This window comes from Sus scrofa, chromosome 5 (genome assembly GCF_000003025.6).
Source record: "Sus scrofa isolate TJ Tabasco breed Duroc chromosome 5, Sscrofa11.1, whole genome shotgun sequence".
In the NCBI taxonomy this organism is placed as follows: domain Eukaryota; kingdom Metazoa; phylum Chordata; class Mammalia; order Artiodactyla; family Suidae; genus Sus; species Sus scrofa.
In genome coordinates this window covers 69,607,230-69,627,106 of record NC_010447.5, presented here as the reverse complement: position 1 = coordinate 69,627,106, position 19,877 = coordinate 69,607,230, and the positions used below count along the sequence as shown (strand labels likewise).

General features: G+C 46.6%; 1 protein-coding gene across 1 annotated transcript in view; it reads right to left on the bottom strand.

The window, feature by feature from the left end:
• Positions 1 to 5,236, bottom strand: part of LOC100737051 (cat eye syndrome critical region protein 2) — a 125,860-nt gene extending 120,624 nt beyond the window's left edge. Inside the window, 1 exon segment of the mRNA XM_021092503.1 lies at positions 4,972 to 5,236. Coding sequence (XP_020948162.1) covers positions 4,972 to 5,097 — 126 coding nt within the window. The 5' untranslated portion in view covers positions 5,098 to 5,236.

The following is a 19,877-nucleotide window of genomic DNA, read 5'->3' as shown; positions in this document are numbered from 1 at the left end:
TGAGAGGTTATTGCTCTTTCTACGACTAGAGACACTTCCAACTACTTCTTTGAAGCTTCACTGCAGGCAAATGAAGATGAAGACAATGACTTCTCTTTCAAGACACTAATAGAAGTAAAAAAGGATCCAGGAGTTCCCGTCGTGGCACAGTGGTTAACGAATCCGACTAGGAACCATGAGGTTGTGGGTTTGGTCCCTGCCCTTGCTCAGTGGGTTAACGATCCGGTGTTGCCGTGAGCTGTGGTGTAGGTTGCAGACGCGGCTCGGATCTCGTGTTGCTGTGGCTCTGGCGTAGGCTAGTGGCTACAGCTCCAATTCGACCCCTAGCCTGGGAACCTCCATATGCCGCGGGAGCGGCCCAAGAAAAGGCAAAAAGACAAAAAAAAAAAAGGATCCAATGTTCACTTTGGAGGAGTTACACTCTGACAGAGCAGTCCTCCTTTTAGGGTTTCAAACTGCATCAAGATCGCCCCTCTGAAATTCACATCCTGTTCTAGAGCTTTCCTTCTCAGAGAAGGAGCAGACCCTGAATCTTCAGAAGACATCTATCAACCTGGTATTTTGATTACTGTGACAAACTACTATTTTTTATTTCATTTTAAACCCCCATCTCTTTCATTCCTGCTCAAATATGCTGCCATCTCAATGAGGTCACAACTAATCACCCTATTTTAAATTGCAACAACACACTCCCTCAACTTGGCCCTCAGAATGCCAATTTGTTTACTGTCTCCTTCCACTAAAAGGAAGGTTGATATTTTTGTGCTATGTTCACATCTGTACCTCCAGCACCTAACACGCTGCCACTGCAACTAGCACACGGTAGATGCTCAATAAATACCTGCTGAAAGAAACAAAATCATGAACTTGTTCTCCCTTTGTATTCAGAAGTTTTTCAGCAGAAGCTTGCTGTGGGATCTTCTGTACTCCATTTTTTTTTTTTTAGGGCCACACCTGCAGCATTGGAAGTTCCTGGGCTACAGGGTGGAATCAGAGCTGCAGCTGCCAGCCTAGATCACAGCAACTCTGGATATGAGCCACATCTGCGGCTTCCACCACAGCTTGTGGTAACCTGGATGGATCCTTAACCCACTGAGCAAGGCCAAGTATCGTACCCGCATCCTCATGGTTACTAGTTGGATTCTTAACCCCCTGAGCCACAATGGGAACTCCCACCCCACATTATTAAGGACCAAAGAACTGAAGTTCTCTTGTGGCTCAGTGGGTTAAGGATCTGGCATTGTCAATGCAGTGGCTTGGGTCCCTGCTTGTGGCATAATTTCAATCCCTAGCCCAGGAACTTCTGCATGCCACAGGTGCATCCAAAAAAAAAAAAAAAAAAAAAAACACTAAAGAACTCCACATATGCACTATGATCTTGGCCATTACTTCTAGGTCTAGCCCTTCATTTCACAGATAAGGAAATCTAAAGTAGAAGCAGTGTGATGTAGCAGCAACAGCACAGAATCTGGTATCAGAGGTCCAGGTGAGAGTCTGTGGAAGCAACTTAGTCTCTCCAAACTTTCAATCTCCTCACCTGCAAAATTAGAGTAACTCCTACCTCCTGGTAATGACTACATATAGAATGAGGCAACGTTTGGAAAATGAATAGAGTGCTATACAAGTGTCTTTTATCATTAGGCTATTTGACCTGCTCAGGGCAACAGGGCTAGTTAGTGGCAACACTAGCACTCCTGGTCAGTGCTTCTTGTGTCATGAAACTAGCCTCCTGGTTCCCCTATTCAAGGCCAACTTAATCTTTAATCTAGTTCAAATGCTCTTAGCCTTTGTATGGTTGGTACCTCTTTCAAAATCTGATGATCATGGGAGCAAAGTACACTAATGTACACCAACACAAAATATCCTAGAGCCCATCCTTAGGCCCCAGGCTCTGAGACCACTTATAAGACTGATAAGTTACTCTAATTTTTATCACTCATTTTCATATTTAATAATTCATGTCCAGAGCTCTTAAGAGGCTGGATCCGAGGCAAAGGAAACAGCAACAAGAATCTGAATTAAAAATCCAGCCTCAGATCATCATATAACGACAACCAGGAAGGCAATGGACTCCGTACTCAAAGTAGGAAACTCTACTCAAAGCAGGAAACTCAGGGGGAAAGGAGACAGGACAATCAGATTGTTTTCAATCACAGTGCTACCTTACAAACCAGATCATTCTATACGACCACATTCAAATAACCATCTGGAGACCCCATAGTTTCTTCTCTAGAAAAAATATGCCCCAAATGTTTCTGATGGGATGTATGACTGAAATCCCATACCCTTCATGATTAACTCCAGACCAGATAACTGAAAATGATTCTATCCTCCCTTACCTTACTTTGGGCAAGTGAGACAATCTATTCACTGCAAAGAGCACTTGGCTAGGGGAAAAAAAAAAAAATCAGACTAAATCTTTGGGGAGATCAGTTCGCCATTTTTCATTCTCAAATCAGGGCAAACCTTAACCAGTCTAACCCACTAGCATGTTAAACAATCACAGAACACTTGATATAAATGAAGTGGTTCCAAATTTGATAATCTTCTGAGGCAAAAGGGGGCACACCAGGAAGTTCTTTGGTAAACCATCTGGTTTGATGTTGAGCACCTGGTTATAGGTGTTTCATAATACCAACTACCGAATTCAGTGTCATTAACCTACTGTTGTCCAGCAACACCTCTACCTCCTCATCTGAAAAGTTTAAACACCACTTAATGTAGGGAGCATATTTGGGAATTTCTAAATATATCAACAGCTAACAGCTTTTGTCCTGTGTGGTGGGATAAAATGTTAACAGTTAACAGCTGACATCTCTAAGCGTGGGATTATGGGTGATTTAATTCTCTTACCTATATTTTGCTAAAATTCACAAGTTTCATATCATGACTACGTAGTTTTTAAAACCAGAAACTGTGAACAACTTAATGCATTACCTACACATTTGCAGATTTCTGGTTTGATGATTATAGAATCCGTATTTGGGGGGCAGCAACATACAAATTAAACATACCTTAAAAAACAAGAATCAGGTATATTGACTCTTCTAAAGAAATCCTGTGTCTTCAAGGTTGACTAACAGAGTAAAAAGGTGTTCTTGCAAAAGTAAAAATATCTATGCTTTGGGGGCCAATTCTCTAAGTGTGAGGTCTTGACCTCTTGCAGAACTGCAGCATGAATCCTCCTAGCCCTTCAGCTATCTAAGAGATTGCCTTGCTTTAGATAAATAGAAGCCAAGTCCTTGAAGATTCTGCTTCCTAAATTCTCTATAAATCCACGGGTTCAGCTTGGTGGTCAAGGGTAAGAGGAGCTCTTTCCCACAGCTGAAAACTGGTTTCCTAAAAAAGATGATATCCAACTTCTACCACTTGGTATTATTCTCGTTTCTATCTTTTAAAATTGCAGTAAATTAAGAATGTAGGGCCTTTCCAGCTGTCCCAATAGACACATCTCAATATTGGTGTCATTTGCTGTTTTGAAGAAAGCCCTTCCAGTGCATCATAAACTCTAACCAAGGGACTGTTTCTCAAAATGTCAAGACAATAAACTATTACTTTAAAAAAATCACCTAAGCAAAAAAAATACAACAAATTTATTTGTACTTAAAGAATCAAAACTGATAATGTTCTGAGTTCTGCGCCACTGAGTCAAATTTGCTAGAAGCCTAAAAATTACTCCAAAATTTTAATTTTCTGATTATTACTGAAGACTTTAAGTTAAAATCTGCATTCCTCAAATTCATCAAAACACACCTCTATGTGAAAAGGATTATACAAGAACTGCAATGGTGAAAGTCACTATCAGTTACCCATCTACTGAACATCTCCAAATATAAACAGATATGGATAATTATCAAAATATGCATACGCTAGATTCCAAATACTAATTCGTGTTGTATATACTTCAAATAGTACACACTTTTAACAACCAGAAACGTGTCAATTCCAAGAAATGCTGAGATCAAAAGAGAGAATAGTCATCTCAAGTGGCCCTGATTATTCACCTGCAACAACGATTTTTCATTTCAGTTATACGTACAAATTGGACCTCTCAGATCAGATTACATTTCCTTTAGGAATTAAAGCAGCTAATACTTAAAACCACAAGTTTATCTCTTAGAACATAAGAAGTGATTTATAGATTAGATTTCTGTACAACTTAGAGCGAAATTAGTTACCTCTATTTTTCCATCAACAAAATCCGAATACACGGATTTGGAAAGATGAAGTTTTTCCACAGGATTTTCAGACGGGTCCTTAAACTCTAAACCTGGGATTCAGCAGCACCTCAGTTTTACTACATCCCAGAGAGAAAATGGGGTAGGGGCAAGTTTAGCAGCACCACGACGGCATTGTCACCAGCAACACCTCCCACCGCAGCCACCATTTTGAGCAGCAGAATTAAAGTGCCGAGTGCTTTTACCAACTAAAAGAAACAGGATTTTCGGAAGAGTTGTGAATCAAGTCTTGACTTTCAACACTCCCAAATCTCTCATTTCTGCGCCCGTTTCTCTGAGCCGCCGCGGACCGTCGCCCCGCCAGCTCGTTTAGTCGAAGCCGTGCTCGTCCGAGTGGCGTCCCAACTTTGAGAACAAGCGTGCGGCCGGTACCCACACCCGCACCGGGCCGCAGCATTGTGGCCGCCGGCGCGCCCGCTCCCCGCCCGCCGCGCCTCCCCGGGCGCCTGACCCACGCGCTCCGCCCGGCCGGCCGCGCCGGGCCCCGCACCTTTGTCCGCAGCCGCGGGCACCGGCCGGCCGCGCGCTGGGCCCAGGCGGCCGGGGGAGGGGTCGCGGCGCCGGCCGGGGGCGCCCGCCCGCCCGCCCGGCCCCACAAAGCCCGCCGCCCGCTCCCCGGCCGCCGACTCCGCACAGGGCTCGCGGGGACGCCCGGGACTAACGGCCCAACTTTCCCTGTCGCCCGATCCCCTCAGCCCGGCCCCGGCCCCGCCCGCCCTCCCGGCCCGCGCACCTCGATCTCGAAGTCCGGCAGGCGGAACGCCGTGCGGAAGAGCGAGCAGAAGTGAGCGATGGCCGGCACTTCCCACCACGAGCGCAGCTCGCCCAGCGCCGCCGCGCCGCCCTCTTCGGGGCGCATCTCCGGCCGCGCCGCCGCCTCCGCGCCCGCCGCCCGCCTGCTCCCGGCGCCGCTCCGGCCGAGCTACCGCGGCGGCTGCCCCGGGCCCATCGCGCCGCGGCCCGGCCGCCCAGCCCGCACAATGTCGCCGCGGCCCGCGGGGAACAGATGGGCCGGGGGCGGGCAGGGGCGGGGCCTCGGCACAACAACAACCCCGCCCCCGCCCCCGCCCGCGGGCCGCGCGGGGCGGGGGAGGGGCGCCCGAGGGCCGGGGGGAGGGGCCGCGGGGCGAACACCGCCCCGCCCCCGCCGGGCCCCGCCCCCACGTGGCGGGTGGTCGCGCCCCGAGAGGCGGGCGGCGCCTCGCGGGGCTGAGCGCACGTGGGGCTGCGGGCGTGGGGTGGACCCGCACCCCCGCTGAGTGGGGGCCACCTGCCCCTCCCGGGTGGGCTACAACCCAGGCTCTCGGGCGCTGGTCCGGCCGGCCTGGGGGCTGCTGGGCGCCCGCGCTCCCCTCTCCGGCGCGGCCGTCACCGGGACCAGCCCGGGACGCTTAGCCGGGATGTTTTGGAGCGCTCCTCTGGGTCATTCTCTTCCTCACTTTATTCTCGTCTTTCTAGTAACCTGTTCTGTTTTTATAAGACAGCACTTATTAAAAACCCGGATTCTTAAAGAAAATGTATATTTACGTGTATCTTTCATGCGTCAGAATATTTCGTCCATCCAACACAGGCTCGCACCGCCTTCCCCCAACCGCCCTGGCACCGAAACAGCACAAAACTTGGGCAGTTCTGCTCTTTTATTACCTGGAACCATTGAACGATTTAAAATTCATCCTTAAATTCTACCGTGTGTTCTGATCATTGACAAAAATGAGCACATATCTAAATACCCCCAAAACAGCAGAGGCTGCATTTTTGTGTTGATAAGGCCCAGCTCTCCTGTAGATGCCCTGTTGGTGGAAGACCTGTGCGCACTGTGGAATTAATCACATGCCCTGAATTCGCCGTTTTTGTCCCCGACTCTCTTCCTTTGCCCACAGATCAGACTGACTTTGCATGCTTTTCCCTCTCTTTTGTGCAAGGGTTCCTGCTTCACTTCACATTTGTTTCTAATCCATGACATCCTGCCTCTGCTTTCCCCACCTTTTCCTGGTTCTCCTCTGTCTCCTCATTCTGCCCTTTATCCTTTACTGCTGATTAACCTTCTTACCTGCCTCCCAGGGGTCAGGACTGCCAGGCTGGAAGTAACAGCTCCTAGAATGTCACATACTAGGACCAGATTTGGTTACCCTGGCATGCTTGCATGAAGGCTGCCCTCCCCACACCATTGCCCAGTCCTGGACACCAGCCAAGCTGTCCTGGAGCTGGGGATCCTCAGTGGTGGGGAGGCTGGCTGCCTCCTGCCCCTTCCTCAGCATTCTTTCCTCCTGCCGCCTTTTTCTTATGAGGGTCACCTGTCAGTGTCCACGTGGACGGCACACAGCTCTATACATGTTTCTCTCTCTCCTCTAACTCTGGTCCCCTGTGCTCTTGACTGGCCCGCTCTCACACCAGCCAGAACCAGTCCTGTCCCTCCAGACATGTTTTGTGTCTTCTGGGGCTAAAGGTGTGGCCTCTGGGTTCCCTGCCTTTGGGCTCCAGGTAAAGCCTGGCATCTGCACCCACCCTGCCTCTGCTGGAATTGATACCCTGAAGCTGAACATTTGTCCCACCTTCCCCCCAAGACTTAACTGCCTCAAATCTGTTTTCTGGACTGACTTTGGCCTAACCTGGATCACTGCCCCCTGTGCCTCCGTGTTGGACACTGGCCTCTTCTCCCTACTTACTGCCTTTCCATCCTGGCCCATTCCTCATCCTCTAAACACCAGCTGTGGGTATCGTGTTCCCAGCACATGCACAGCTCATATTTTCTTTCCCTTTCTCTCTCTTGCCTCTTTTCTGTTTGTGAGCCAGTGCTGTTGATCTCAGATGACCTTGCAATGCCCAGAGTAATTCTCTTCCAGATTTGCCACAACCTTCAGTTCTATGTCATTTTCTAATGAAATGTTTTCCATTAAACACACACACACACACACACACACACACACACACACAAAACCTAGCCTGGGAACTTCCATATGCTGCAGATTCAGCCCTAAAATCCCCAAACACACGCAATAATTAGTTTAAATCTGTTTTGCTTATTAATGAACATGGCAAAAATTACTTATATTTCTCTTCACAAAATATGCAATAATTTCAGCTATTATGGAATTTTAATAGGTTCCTGGAGGATAATCTGGGAAACTAACCAACATTTTATACCACTGTTTCTTTGAGAAATACATGGCAAATTCTAAATGATCAGTTCAAAGCAGTTATTTGAATCTTGAAAGGGGTGTGACGAAAGTATGGCTTCTTCTATAACCCCTGGTGACCAGGACTAGAATTCAGATCATCTCACCATTCATGCAGTTTTCTCTCTGTTGGATTATGCTGCTTCTCTCCTCTACTCAAGCTGCCCTTTCTATCCCTTGCCTGGCCACCCTGACTACTCCTCCTTGCCTCAGTGCAGGAAGCCAGCTGGAGCTGGAGTAATGTGGGACCATTACTCTCTCACTTCAGTTGTCTGTGTGCAACTGAGATCCAGGTATCTCACAAATTCTTGGTACCCCTCACACATACCCTCCTTTCTCAGTAGAGGGCTGCATTCCCACGGAGGGCTGTAAGCCAGGCTAATTTTAAAAATTTTAGAGGTTGTGGAAAGTGAATATATTAGGAAATTTGGTTCTCTCTTAGAAAAGGCTTAACCTCTCTGTATTTCATCTGTGAGGAAAGGCTTGAACTAATGGTCCCTGAGCCAGATGTCTTTCACCTTTAAAATAGAGCCAGATTGATGGTCTAAAATTCAAATCAATCATGTCACGCACCTGCCCCAATTTCTATGACTCTCCCTTAAGCGTGAAAGTCCCTTCAAGTCTTAACTCAAGCCAGGCTGTCCCAGCCTCACCTGGGATCCCCACCCCCACCTGGCCCAGCCAGCAATTCCTTCGCTCTTGCCAAACTGGTTCGCTCACCAGCAGCCCTGGGATCTTCCCGCTCCTCCCTTCTGATCACGCTTTTTCAATTGCCTGCAAAGACGACTCAGCCTCTCAGATCATGACCCACTAGGAACTCACCTCCTTCCTAAAGCTTCCCTGAAACACCCTAGCTTGGGGGTATCTCTCCAGGTACTCTTGCTCAAGAAATTGCAGTTTGTATGATTCACTTATCAACCACTTCCTTGGGTCATCTTTCTATTATTTATTTTGAAGTGCTACCTAAATCTTTTACTGTAATTGGGGTTGTGTTTTCTTCTCAACCAGATTAGCCTGGGGAGAGAGGGGGATCCTCCCTAATAGACAGAAATAAAATGATGGATTTGATTATATAGTGATGATGTAAATAATGGCATAAAAACATAAATTCAGAACTCTTTTAAATGCTTACCTTCCTTCCTTCCTCTGCCTTTCAGCTTTCTCCCTCCTGGAACTCATTCAGCAATCTGAAAGTTTATGCCTTTCTCAATACAGTCCTGTCCTCCCTCAGGGGATTGGCTCCAAGACCCCCTCGGAAACAAAAGTCACCAAAGTCCCTTTTGTAAAATGGTGTAGGTAGGAGTTCCCCGTACTGGCTCAGTGGAAATGAACCCAGCTAGTATCCACGAGGATGCAGGTTCAATCCCTGGCCTTGCTCAGTGGGTTGGGGATCCAGCGTTGCTGTGAGCTGCGGTGTAGGTCTCCGACGAGGCTCGGATCTGGCGTTGCTGTGCCTGTGGTGTATGTAGGCCAGCAGCTATAGTTCCGATTCAACCCCTAGCCTGGGAACTTCAGTATGCCATGGGTGTGGCCCTAAAAAGACAAAAGAAAAAAAAAAATTGGTATATGTAGTGGGATCAGCCCAGTATTCATAGTTCCACATTCGAGGGTTCTTCCAAGCTCAGATGGATCCATCTTCAGCTTAGCTTTTCTCCTGAACTCCAAGATCATTTCCTCAAATTCCTTATTGGATGCGTCTCATCAGCTTAAAGTAAACATGTTAAAAAGAGGGGAAAACTAACTCAGGATTTTTTTCTGCAAACCACAGACCCTGACCAACTTCACGTTGCCTTCGATGGAAGAGCTGTATTCCCAGTCTTCCGGGTTCACCTGTGCCTCTCTCCTCTGCTCTCCTCCTAGCTAGGAACACAGTCCTATGGGCCCTGCCTACTTGGGTTCCCCCCTTCTTTTTGACACCCCCAGTCTGCACCTCAACCCAGGTCCTCTCATCATGCTATTTGAGATGCTTCCTAACTGGGTCTGTTTCCTCTGGTTTCTCCCCTACCTACTTATCTCACCAGCATCACCAGATCTATCTTCTTAGAACTGTGCATCAGTTCTAACTAAGATGAATTTAATGGTAATGTTTTCTTAAACCCAGTATATCCACAATATTATAATTTCAACATGTGTTGTCAGTATTAAAAGATCAATGAGATATTCTATATTCATTGTTTTCATACCAGGCCTTTGGAATCTGGTGCTAAACGCAATCTGCATTAGGACCAGCTGGGTCTCAGTGCTTGGTGAGGCACTTGTGGCTGGTGGCTGCTGTGGTAGGCACTAAGCCCGAAGTTACTCACGTGCCCAGAACTCACTCTGAGTACTAGGAACCTCTGAATCACTAGTATCAGCCTATCCACACCCTGCCTCTGAAGGGGACCTCCAGCCTGGCCTCCTTGCCGCTGGGCCTATTGCAGCATCTCCCAGCCTACCTCTTTCGTGGATATTGGATTTCATGGAGAAAGTCCCAGCCCTTCCATAAGAAACAGCCCAAGGACTGTTTGCAAATAACTGAGCAATCTACAAATAATCGGTTATAAATCAGTGTTTGTGAAATAAATGCATTTGTGCTTTAGCAATATGTTCACAGTTAACCTGTATGGGAATGGACATGTGTACATGTATGACTGAATCACTCTGATGCGAGATATAGTTGATGCACAGTATTATATGTTACAGGTGTACAACATAGGGGTTGACAATTTTTAAAGGTTATATTCCATTTATAGTTATTATAAAATATTGGCATATTCCTGTATTGTACCCTGTGTTGTGTCCTTTTGGCTTATTTATAACATTTGGGGGGGGGGGCTGTGCCCAGGGCATGCAGAAGTTCCCGGGCCAGGGATTGAACCTGTGCCACAGTAGTGGCAACCCTGGATCCATCAGGGAACTCCAGTTTTTTTAACCATAAAGGTTAGTGGTAAAAGATTATAATTTTTTTTTTGGGGTCTTCTTAGGGCCACAGGTGTTCCCAAGCTAAGGGTCAAATTGGAGCTGCAGCTGCTGGCCCATACCACAGCCACAGCAATGCAGGATGTGAGCCATGTCTGCAACCTATATCAAAGCTCACGGCAACACCAGATCCTTAACCCATTGAGCAAGGCCGGGGATCGAACCCCGTCCTCATGGATACTAGTCGGATTCCATACCACTGAGCCATAACAGGAACTCCCAAGATTACAATTTGTATTTTTTTTATTTATTTATTTTTTTGTCTTTCTTTTTTTGCCTTTTCTAGGGCTGCACCCGCGGCATATGGAGGTTCCCAGGCTAGGGGTCTAATCGGAGCCGTAGCAACCGGCCTAAACCACAGCCACAGCAACGCGGGATTTGAGCTGGCTCTGCGACTTACACCACAGCTCACAGCAACGCCGGATCCTTAACCCACTGAGCGAGGCCAGGGATAGAACCCGAAACCTCGTGGTCCCTAGTCAGTTTCATTAAACACTGAGCCATAATGGGAACTCCTATAATTTTTATTTTTTTAAATTTTATTTATTTATTATTTGCTTTTTAGGGCTGAACCCAGGCATTCAGCTAGGGGTCAAATCAGAACTACAGCTGCCAGCCAACACCACAGCCACAGCAACGCAGGATCTGAGCCACGTCTGCGACCTACTCCACAGCTCAAGGCAACGCCAGCTCCCCAACCCACTAAGCGAGGTCAAGGATGGAACCCGAATCCTCATAGATGCTAGTCAGATTTGTTTCCACTGCACCACAACGGGGAACTCCAAGATTATAATTTTTAAAGTGTCCACATGGTTGCTATTACTATGTAATCTAGTTAACCACCTAATTTTATGATTACTTTCAAGCCTTTCCTATGAACTTGACTTTCTACTTCCATTTCATTTCTCTACTTAATAGTGATTCTTGTATTATTTTTGAGACTGTTTCCCCCAGTCCTGATGTTTCCCTTTCATTATGTTGGCTTTTGGTTTCTGGCAATTTCACATTATCAAGTTCATTTCACATGACACCAAGCTAAGGACAAATGAAATCACACAGGTAAGTCTTCATCATTTTCATTTTAAGGCCAGTAACATTGCCCAGGGATTGAAGGCAGGTGGGGAGTAGATGAACAAAAGGTGAGTTACAAAGAAATTAGATATGATTTCCCCTTCTCTGTCACTGGTGTTTATCGTGGACCTCCTCTCTCTCTCAACAGCTTTTCAGCTCTGCCCCGGAGCCTTTCGGCTCTGCAGTTCCCACATGCTGTTCCCTTCACCTTCCATGGGAAGCTTGTGGGTTTTGACTGTTCTGCAAGCAGGTTTCAGAAATGATGCCTGGAAGATCTAAAAGGAGGGGCAAGCCACTGGTTGGGGAAGAAGGTGCCAGAGGTAACAGGAGATGGCTGATTGAGAAAGGACATGGCAGAAAGATTAAATTTAAAAAAAAAGTGTGTTGGGATATGAAGCACGAGATGCTATAAGGATTGACGGTGAGCAGAGAACTCAGAAATTCTTTGGCTCAGCATGTTGTGCTCTGTGTAAACGCCCCTCATTTCCAGAGTCTCCTCCAGTTCATTACGCTTCCTAAAACCCAGACTGAAGTGGAAATGTGCTCACAGCAGCATGGGTCCCCTTTCTACCTGGACACACCCTTCCCAGGCTCTGTGGTGAGGGCCCCATTGCTGGGACTGTGGTGCCTTCGCCACAGTGGCTAGGCTGCCTGAGACCAGGGCCCTGTGAGCAGCTCTTTATTTGTGACCTTAAGCTGGTTATTTGTTATTGCCATGAAGCCCAAGCGTCAGGCTTGCGGCCCTCCCGGCCCAGCCCTGAGGAGCCAGCAGCTCTCTGGGGGGCGGTTGCTGTCTGCTCAGGCTCAAACCAGCTTGGACCAGAGCTGGAGGCTGCATCCTCGCAGATGCCGTTTTCAACACCGCATGCGGCTGTTAGGGAGATTACTGGGATGTTAGCTAACCTGGTCCTGGACTGACCAGGGAGGCTAAGAGGGGGCCGGGGAATCCTTTCTACCAGGGGCCCCCCTGTTTGATTTAGGACTCAGAGCCTCCCGGATTTTATTGTCTGCTGAAACTCTTGTTCAGTTCTCTTCTAGAAACTCTTATCGAAGAATCAACTCATGCCGCCTCTGGGTCACTCCGTCCATGTTTATGCTGTCCTGGTCTGGAATTCCTTTCCGAATTCCTGGCATGTCCATCGCCGGCCTATCTTATTGTGGCATCTTCCCTTGTTCTTGACACCAGGTCAAATAGCTTTGTAGCATCTCAATTCTCCAAGCCATTCAGAAGCTGGTGAATCTTAATGAGTTCTTCCCTTAATCTCTTTTCAAAGGGATGACAATCCTTAATTTCTTTAACTTTCCTTTTTAATTATTTTAGCTCCTTGTGTCACTCCTTTGGCTTCAAACCTTCCCTACTCAGTCTAAAGGTCACATTATTTTGGTTGACAAAGTGCCCAGGATTGTGTACATCGGGCCTCACACTCTTTCGCTGGGCTGGAGTCGTTGCTCCCATTTGATCCATTCGACAGTTTTTAGGTAGAAAACTCAGCCTCTGGCCTCGTGGAGTTCCTGATGCCATTGATGACATTGTCTGTGTCCTATGCAATGTAAGGATAGTGAAGTTCTAAAGAGTGTAAGAAGTCTTCTAAACCAGGCTCCTTTAGAGAAGAGTTCGGGGTGGAATAGATTTGGTGTGAGCTGCAGGGTCTGGGGAGGCCACATGAGGAAGCTGGGTCTTGAATTGGTGAGAATCACAACTGGCCAAACAAAATTCTGTTGATTTTAAAACCATTAAGTTGGAACCTTTTTTTTTTTTTTTTTTTTTTTCGTCTTTTTGCTATTTCTTTGGGCCGCTCCCGAGGCATATGGAGGTTCCCAGGCTAGGGGTCTAATCAGAGCTGTAGCCGCCGGCCTATGCCAGAATCACAGCAACACAGGATCTGAGCCGCGTCTGCGACCTACACCACAACTCTCGGCAACGCCGGATCGTTAACCCACTGAGCAAGGGCAGGGACCAAACCCACAACCTCATGGTTCCTAGTCGGATTCGTTAACCACTGTGCCACGACGGGAACTCCACAAATACCATCTTTTTGAGGAGGGGAGCTCTGTCTTCCCCTGGCCCCTCATTTGGTACCAGCATCTCCATCTACTTAATGCTTCGTTGGTTTGATTGTCCAACATCACTTGAAGCTAACTAGCTGAGGAGCGTTCTGTAATAGCAATGAAACCTCCCACTAACAGGGTCTGTGGGTGCCTAATCATTTAATTTATCCAGTGTATTTCAAGTATGCATCACCTTGAACGAGAAAATGGAAAGTGAGGAGTTCCCATCATGGTGCAGGGGAAACCCATCTGACTAGGAACCATGAGGTTGCAGGTTCAATCCCTGGCCTTGTTCAGTGGGTTAAGTATCCGGCATTGTCGTGAGCTGTGGTGTAAGTTGCAGATGTGGCTTGGATATCGTGTTGCTGTGGTTGTGGTGTAGGCCGGCAGCTGTAGCTCCAATTAGACCCCTAGCCTGGGAACCTCCATATGCCTTGGGTGCAGCCCTAAAAAGCAAAAAAAAAAAGAAAGAAAGAAAATGGAAAGTGAGGATTTCCTATTGTGTGGCTCAGCAGTAATGAACCTGATTAGGATCCTGGTCTCACTCAGAGGATTAAGGATCCAGCATTGTCGCAAGCTGCAGCGTAGGTTTCAGACGCTGCTCGGATGTGGCGTTGCTGTGGCTGTGGAATAGGCCTGCAGCTGCAGCTCCAATTTAGCCCTTGGCCTGGGAACTTCCATATGCTGCGGCCCTTAAAATAAATAGGAGTTCCCATCATGGCTCAGCATTAGGGTGTGGCCCTGTAAAAAGACCAATAAAATAAATAAATAAAATTTTTTTAAAAAGAAGAAAATGGGGAGTTCCTGTCTTGGCACAGTGGAAGTGGATCCGACTAGGAACCAGGAGGTTTCGTGTTCAATCCCTGGCCTCGCTCAGTGGGTTAAGGATCCGGCATTGCTGTGAGCTGTGGTGTAGGTCACAGATGTAGCACAGATTTGGTATTGCTGTGGCTGTGGTGTAGGCTGGCAGCTGTAGCTCCCTCCGATTAGACCCCTAGCCTGGGAATTTTCACATGCCATGGGTGCGGCCCTACAAAGCAAAAAAAAAAAAAGAAAGAAAGAAAAAGAAAATGCGAAGTGAAATGGTGAAGAGTGTATTAGCTGCCACTGTTATAAAAATCATTTATTGGTGTGCCCCAGATTTCTTGATCTGAGTGTATTTTTTTTAACAGTTTGTTGTTTGTTTGTTTGATTGTTTCAGTTGTGCCCACGACATGTGACAATTCCCAGGCCAGGGACTGAACCTGTGCCATAGCAGTGACCTGAGCCACTGCAGTGACAATGCCAGATCCTTAACTCATTGTGCCACAGGGGAATTCTGATCTGAGTGTATTTTTTATTTTTTATTATTTTTATTAATGGCCATACCTATAGCAGATGGAGTTCCTGGGCCAGGGATCAGATCTGAGCCACAGTTGTGATCTTGACCACAGTTGCAGCAACGGCAATACTGGGATCCTTTAACCCACCGCGCTGGGCCAAGGATCGAACCTATATACACAGTAACCTGTATATAGTCTAAAGTAACCATCAGCAGTTACGGCAAACTCTATTCATTTTATTACAATACAAGATCAGACTATTAGCTTATTTAAGCTGACCTCATTCTTTGCCAAAAAACAACAACAACAAATCAAAACTCAAACTCATATTTCCTACTTTTCTTGAATAAAACTGTGAGATTAACATGGTTTTCTAATTTGACTGCTCCAGACACTTAATTCACTAAATGTTTATTAAGCGGCTATCATGTTCTAAGCACTGTTCTAAGAGCTGAGGATCTAGAAATGCCTGGAGCTTCAAATCTGTTATGTTTACGGTTTCTTTCTTTCTTTCTCCCTTCCTTTTTCTTTCTTTCTTTCTTCCTTCCTCCCTTCCTTCTTCCCTTCCGTCTTTTTAGGGCCACACTCACAGCACATGGAGGTTCCCAGGCTAGGGGTCTAATCGGAGCTACAGTTGCCAGCCTACACCACAGCCACAGCAACGAAGGATCCGAGCCGAGTCTGCGACCTACACCACAGCTCAGAGAAACCCCGGATCCTTACCCACTGAGTGAGGCCAGGGATCAAACCTGCGACCTCATGGGTGCTAGTCAGATTCTTTTCCGCGGGGCCACAACAGGAACTCTGGCTTCATTATTTTTTAAAGTAACCAAGCCTCCCCCATCACCTCCTGCCTCACCTGGCAACCACTAAGCAGGGCCTGTGGAGTTTTCACCTTTCTGCAGATGAAAACCTAGAGGGAGAGGGACTTGAGGGGAAAGAGACCTTTTTGTGAATGAAGGACAGTTGGAAGTGTCCTGACGTTACTGCAGTATTATTGTTTGGACTGAAGTTGATTATGCTGCTAGGTTTAGTCATGCCAGAGATGGGGACGTTCCTGGCACAACCTTGGTGGTGCAGAAAGTGGCTTTAGTTCTACCTACACCAGAAACTCTAGTCAATAGGATGGCCTCAAAAAACTTTTTTTTTTTTTTTTTTTTTTTTTTTTGTCTTTTTGCTATTTCTTGGGCCACTCCTGCGGCATATGGAGGTTCCCAGGCTAGGAGTCGAATCGGAGCTGTAGCTGCCAGCCTACACCAGAGCCATAGCAACTCGGGACCCCAGCCGCGTCTGCAACCTACATCACAGCTTACAGCAACGCTGGATCCTTAACCCAATGAGCAAGGGCAGGGACCGAACCTGCAACCTCATGGTTCCTAGTCGGATTCATTAACCACTGCGCCACGGTGGGAACTCCTCAAAAAACATTCTAATCTAAGGGCCCGTAACTGCTAGACTGAAGGACAGGAATTAGCAAGCTTCCCAATGAACATAAAACAGACCTCCTGGCACAATTCTTACAACTAAGGCTAGAAACTCTTAAAATCCCTGTCGCCATTCTGGGTTCCAAACAAGGCTCCGGGCCTTTAGAGCACATGCCACTGCCCATTGGAAACCCACTTCCAACTAAGCTTTCTAGCTGAAGGTGGGGTGCTGGACGTGTGAAGGATGAATTGACAGCCCATTTGCAGGGGACAACTGTCTGTCTGTGCCTCAGAACCCAGAATGAGTGGACAAAGCAGCATTTCTTGTTGACAGTACTGATTGTGGCCAAAATGGAGGCGATAGGCCATTGAAGGTGGATGGGGCCTTGGGGTGGGGGGCTCTCCGTGTGTACAAGTTGGGGTGGTTCCTGGGCAGGGGGTGCTCAGGATGGGGCTGTGGTCCTGCCCTTCCTCCTTGTTCTCGGGATAGGACTTACAATTTCAAGTCCTGTCACAGCTCTTAGCCGAGGTTCTCCTTGGGATTGTACATAAAAAAAAAAAAAAAAAAAAATGAAAACAGAGGTGGCTTCAGCAGCTCACAGAACAGTGGTGATGCTTCCCTTGATCTGATAAGTGTGTTTATGTTGTGACAGCCAAGACAGTATTCACTTTGGGGCAGCTCATCACACCAGTGGTTCATGTCCAGCAAATGGACAACTGAAACCTCCAAATTTTTTAAATAAACTATTAGGCCAAGGGCTCCTCCAACTATTTTTCTATAATTGATTTTTGGTACCTGATTCTCTCATCTCACATTTACCTACTAGAAAATGACCTGCATTACACAGGCCTCTGCTGATGGTAGATAAAGATGCTGCACGTTATCTGCAACACAGCTCAGAGGATGTTTCAGAAAAACATTTTAAAATAGAATGCAGAGGAGGCTAATGAGATTATGTTGCATCCTTGTTGCTGGACAAAAAAATCATGATAGATGTGCTAATTGGCTCCACCAAAAACAGTTCTAGTTTTTCAGTCTCAATCGCTTGGAACCCTTTCCTACTCCTCCTGTGGCTGGTCCACCTGCTCCTACTCACCTCCAGGCCATAGTCCAACCATGGGCTGGCCCCCTCCCCTTCTCTCCATCAGCCAAACACTCATCTACTGCTGAGAGCACAGAGGCCCCAGCCTTCATCTCCCTGACTGCTCTTGACCTTGACTTTGGTTCACATCTTCTTATTCCTCCGGCCCACCCCTGCCCTGCCCTGCAGGCCCCCTGCCTGCTTCTGAGTCCATCCTTCTCACCATCTTCAGGTTTGGGATCTGATCCTGTCTTTATCAGAGGATAACATCACAGAAGGAGAGAAGTATGTGGTAATGTTATCAGCGATTTTTTTTTTTTCTGGAAACATTGGTGTGTTCTGTGATTTTTAAATAGACAAATATAGAGAGTTCCAGTTGTGCCTCAGTGGGTTAAGAACCCAACTAGTATCCATGAAGATGGGGGTTCAGTTCCTGGCCCCAATCAGTGGGTTAAGGATCCAGCATTGCCATGAGCTGTGGTGTAGGTTGCAGATATGGCTTGGATCTGGCCTTGCTGTGGGTGTGGTGTAGGCTGGCAGCAGCAGCTCTGTTTTGACCTCTAGCCTGGCAACTTCCATTGCCCCCCCAAAAAAGCAAAAAATTTTTAAAAATTTAAAAATTTATAAAAATAAATAGACAAATATAAAGTTTTCCCATTTTAGAGTTCCCATTGTGGCTCAGCAGAAGTGAATCTGACTAGCATCCATAAGGTCAAAGGTTCAATCCCTGGCCTTGCTCAGTGGGTTAAGGATCCAGCATTGCCATGAGCTGTAGTGTAAGTCACAGATGTGTGGTGTAGGTCGAGACGTGGCTTGGGTCTGATGTTGCTGTGGCTGTGTCATAGGCTGGCAGCTGCAGCTCCAATTCAACTCCTAGCCTTGGAACATCCATATGCTGCAGGGGCAGCCCTAAAAAGCAAAAAAAAAAGTTTTCCTCTTTTAAAAAGTTGGAGTTCCCTTGTGGCTCAGTGGTTAAGGATCCGGTATTGTCACTGCAGTGGCTCGGGTTGATGCTGTGGCACATCCCACATGCCTCTGGCTCACCCCCCCAAAAAAGTAATATATAACATCAAGTTATAAAGCTGCTTTGTACAAGAGTAACACAGGGTCCTAGCCCTACTAATCACAATCTTCCTCCTCTTGGACTAATTTTTTAGTGTCTCCACACCTCAAGTTTTATGGTGAGGATTCAGTGAGTGAAGAATTCCTGATACACAGTAAAAATAAAATAAAATAAAATAAAAATAAAAAAATTAAGTAGCTCTAATTATTAAGGAAATATAAGTTGGATTGTAAACAACTGAAACCTCCCAGCCTCTCTACTTTTATGCATTTACCACATGTTCTATTATGATTACATGTTACCTTTATAAGGAAAAAGACAATAAGGTTAAATTTTTTTTGTTTTCCTTTTTAGGACCAAACTCTGTCTTATGGAAATTCCCAGGCTAGGGCTCAAATTGGAGCTACAGCTGTGGGTTTATGCCATAGCTGCAGCAATGCCATATCAAAGCCACTTCTTCAAACTACACCACAAGTCATGGCAACTCCAAATCCTTAACCCACAGGTGGAGGCCAGGGATCCAACCCGCATCCCCCTGGATACTAGTTGGGCTCCTTACCACTGAGCCACAATGGAACTCCCAGCATTTTTACTTTGCATTTTTTTTTTATTTTTTTATTTTTTTGTCTTTTTGCTATTTCTTTGGGCCGCTTCCGCGGCATATGGAGGTTCCCAGGCTAGGGGTCTAATCGAGCTGTAGCCACCGGCCTACGCCAGAGCACAGCAACGTGGGATCCGAGCCGTGTCTGCGACCTACACCACAGCTCACAGCAACGCTGGATCGTTAACCCACTGAGCAAGGTCAGGGACCGAACCCGCAACCTCATGGTTCCTAGTCGGATTCATTAACCACTGCTCCTATTTTTAATTTTTATTTTTTGGTTCTGCCTGTGACACGTGGAAGTTCTGGGGCCAGGGATCAAACTCGCACCACAGCAGTGACCCACGCCGCTGCTATGACAACACCAGATCCTTAACCCACTGTACCACAAGGAAACTCCTTAAGTCTTATACACTGAGCACATGTTATTTTCATTTTTATTTTTTATTTACTTATTTGTTATTTTTTTATTTTTTTCTTATATGTATACTTATTTTCTCCTTTTTCAGCTGAGCAGTTATTTTTAAAGTAGTATTTACTTTTTCTAGTAATGGCAATATGTACAATATAATGACTAACAATATAATAATATGTAATATGTACTCAATGTGTAAAACGTAAGAAACACAGGGAGTTCCCTGGTGGTCACGTGGTTAGGATTCAGCACTTTTACCTCTGCATCTCTGGTTCAATGCCTGGTCTGGGAACTGAAATCCCACATCAAGCTGTTGCATGCCACAGCCAAAAAAAACAGGAAAACTGTCTGTGATACTGTTCACATTTTTGTACTTGTGCTGTTAGGCTTGTGGCTCATGTATAACTTTTCTAATTGGGAGGAAAAAGGTCTCTTTCCACTACTCTGCCTCTTCTCTGTCCTACTCCTGATTCTCACC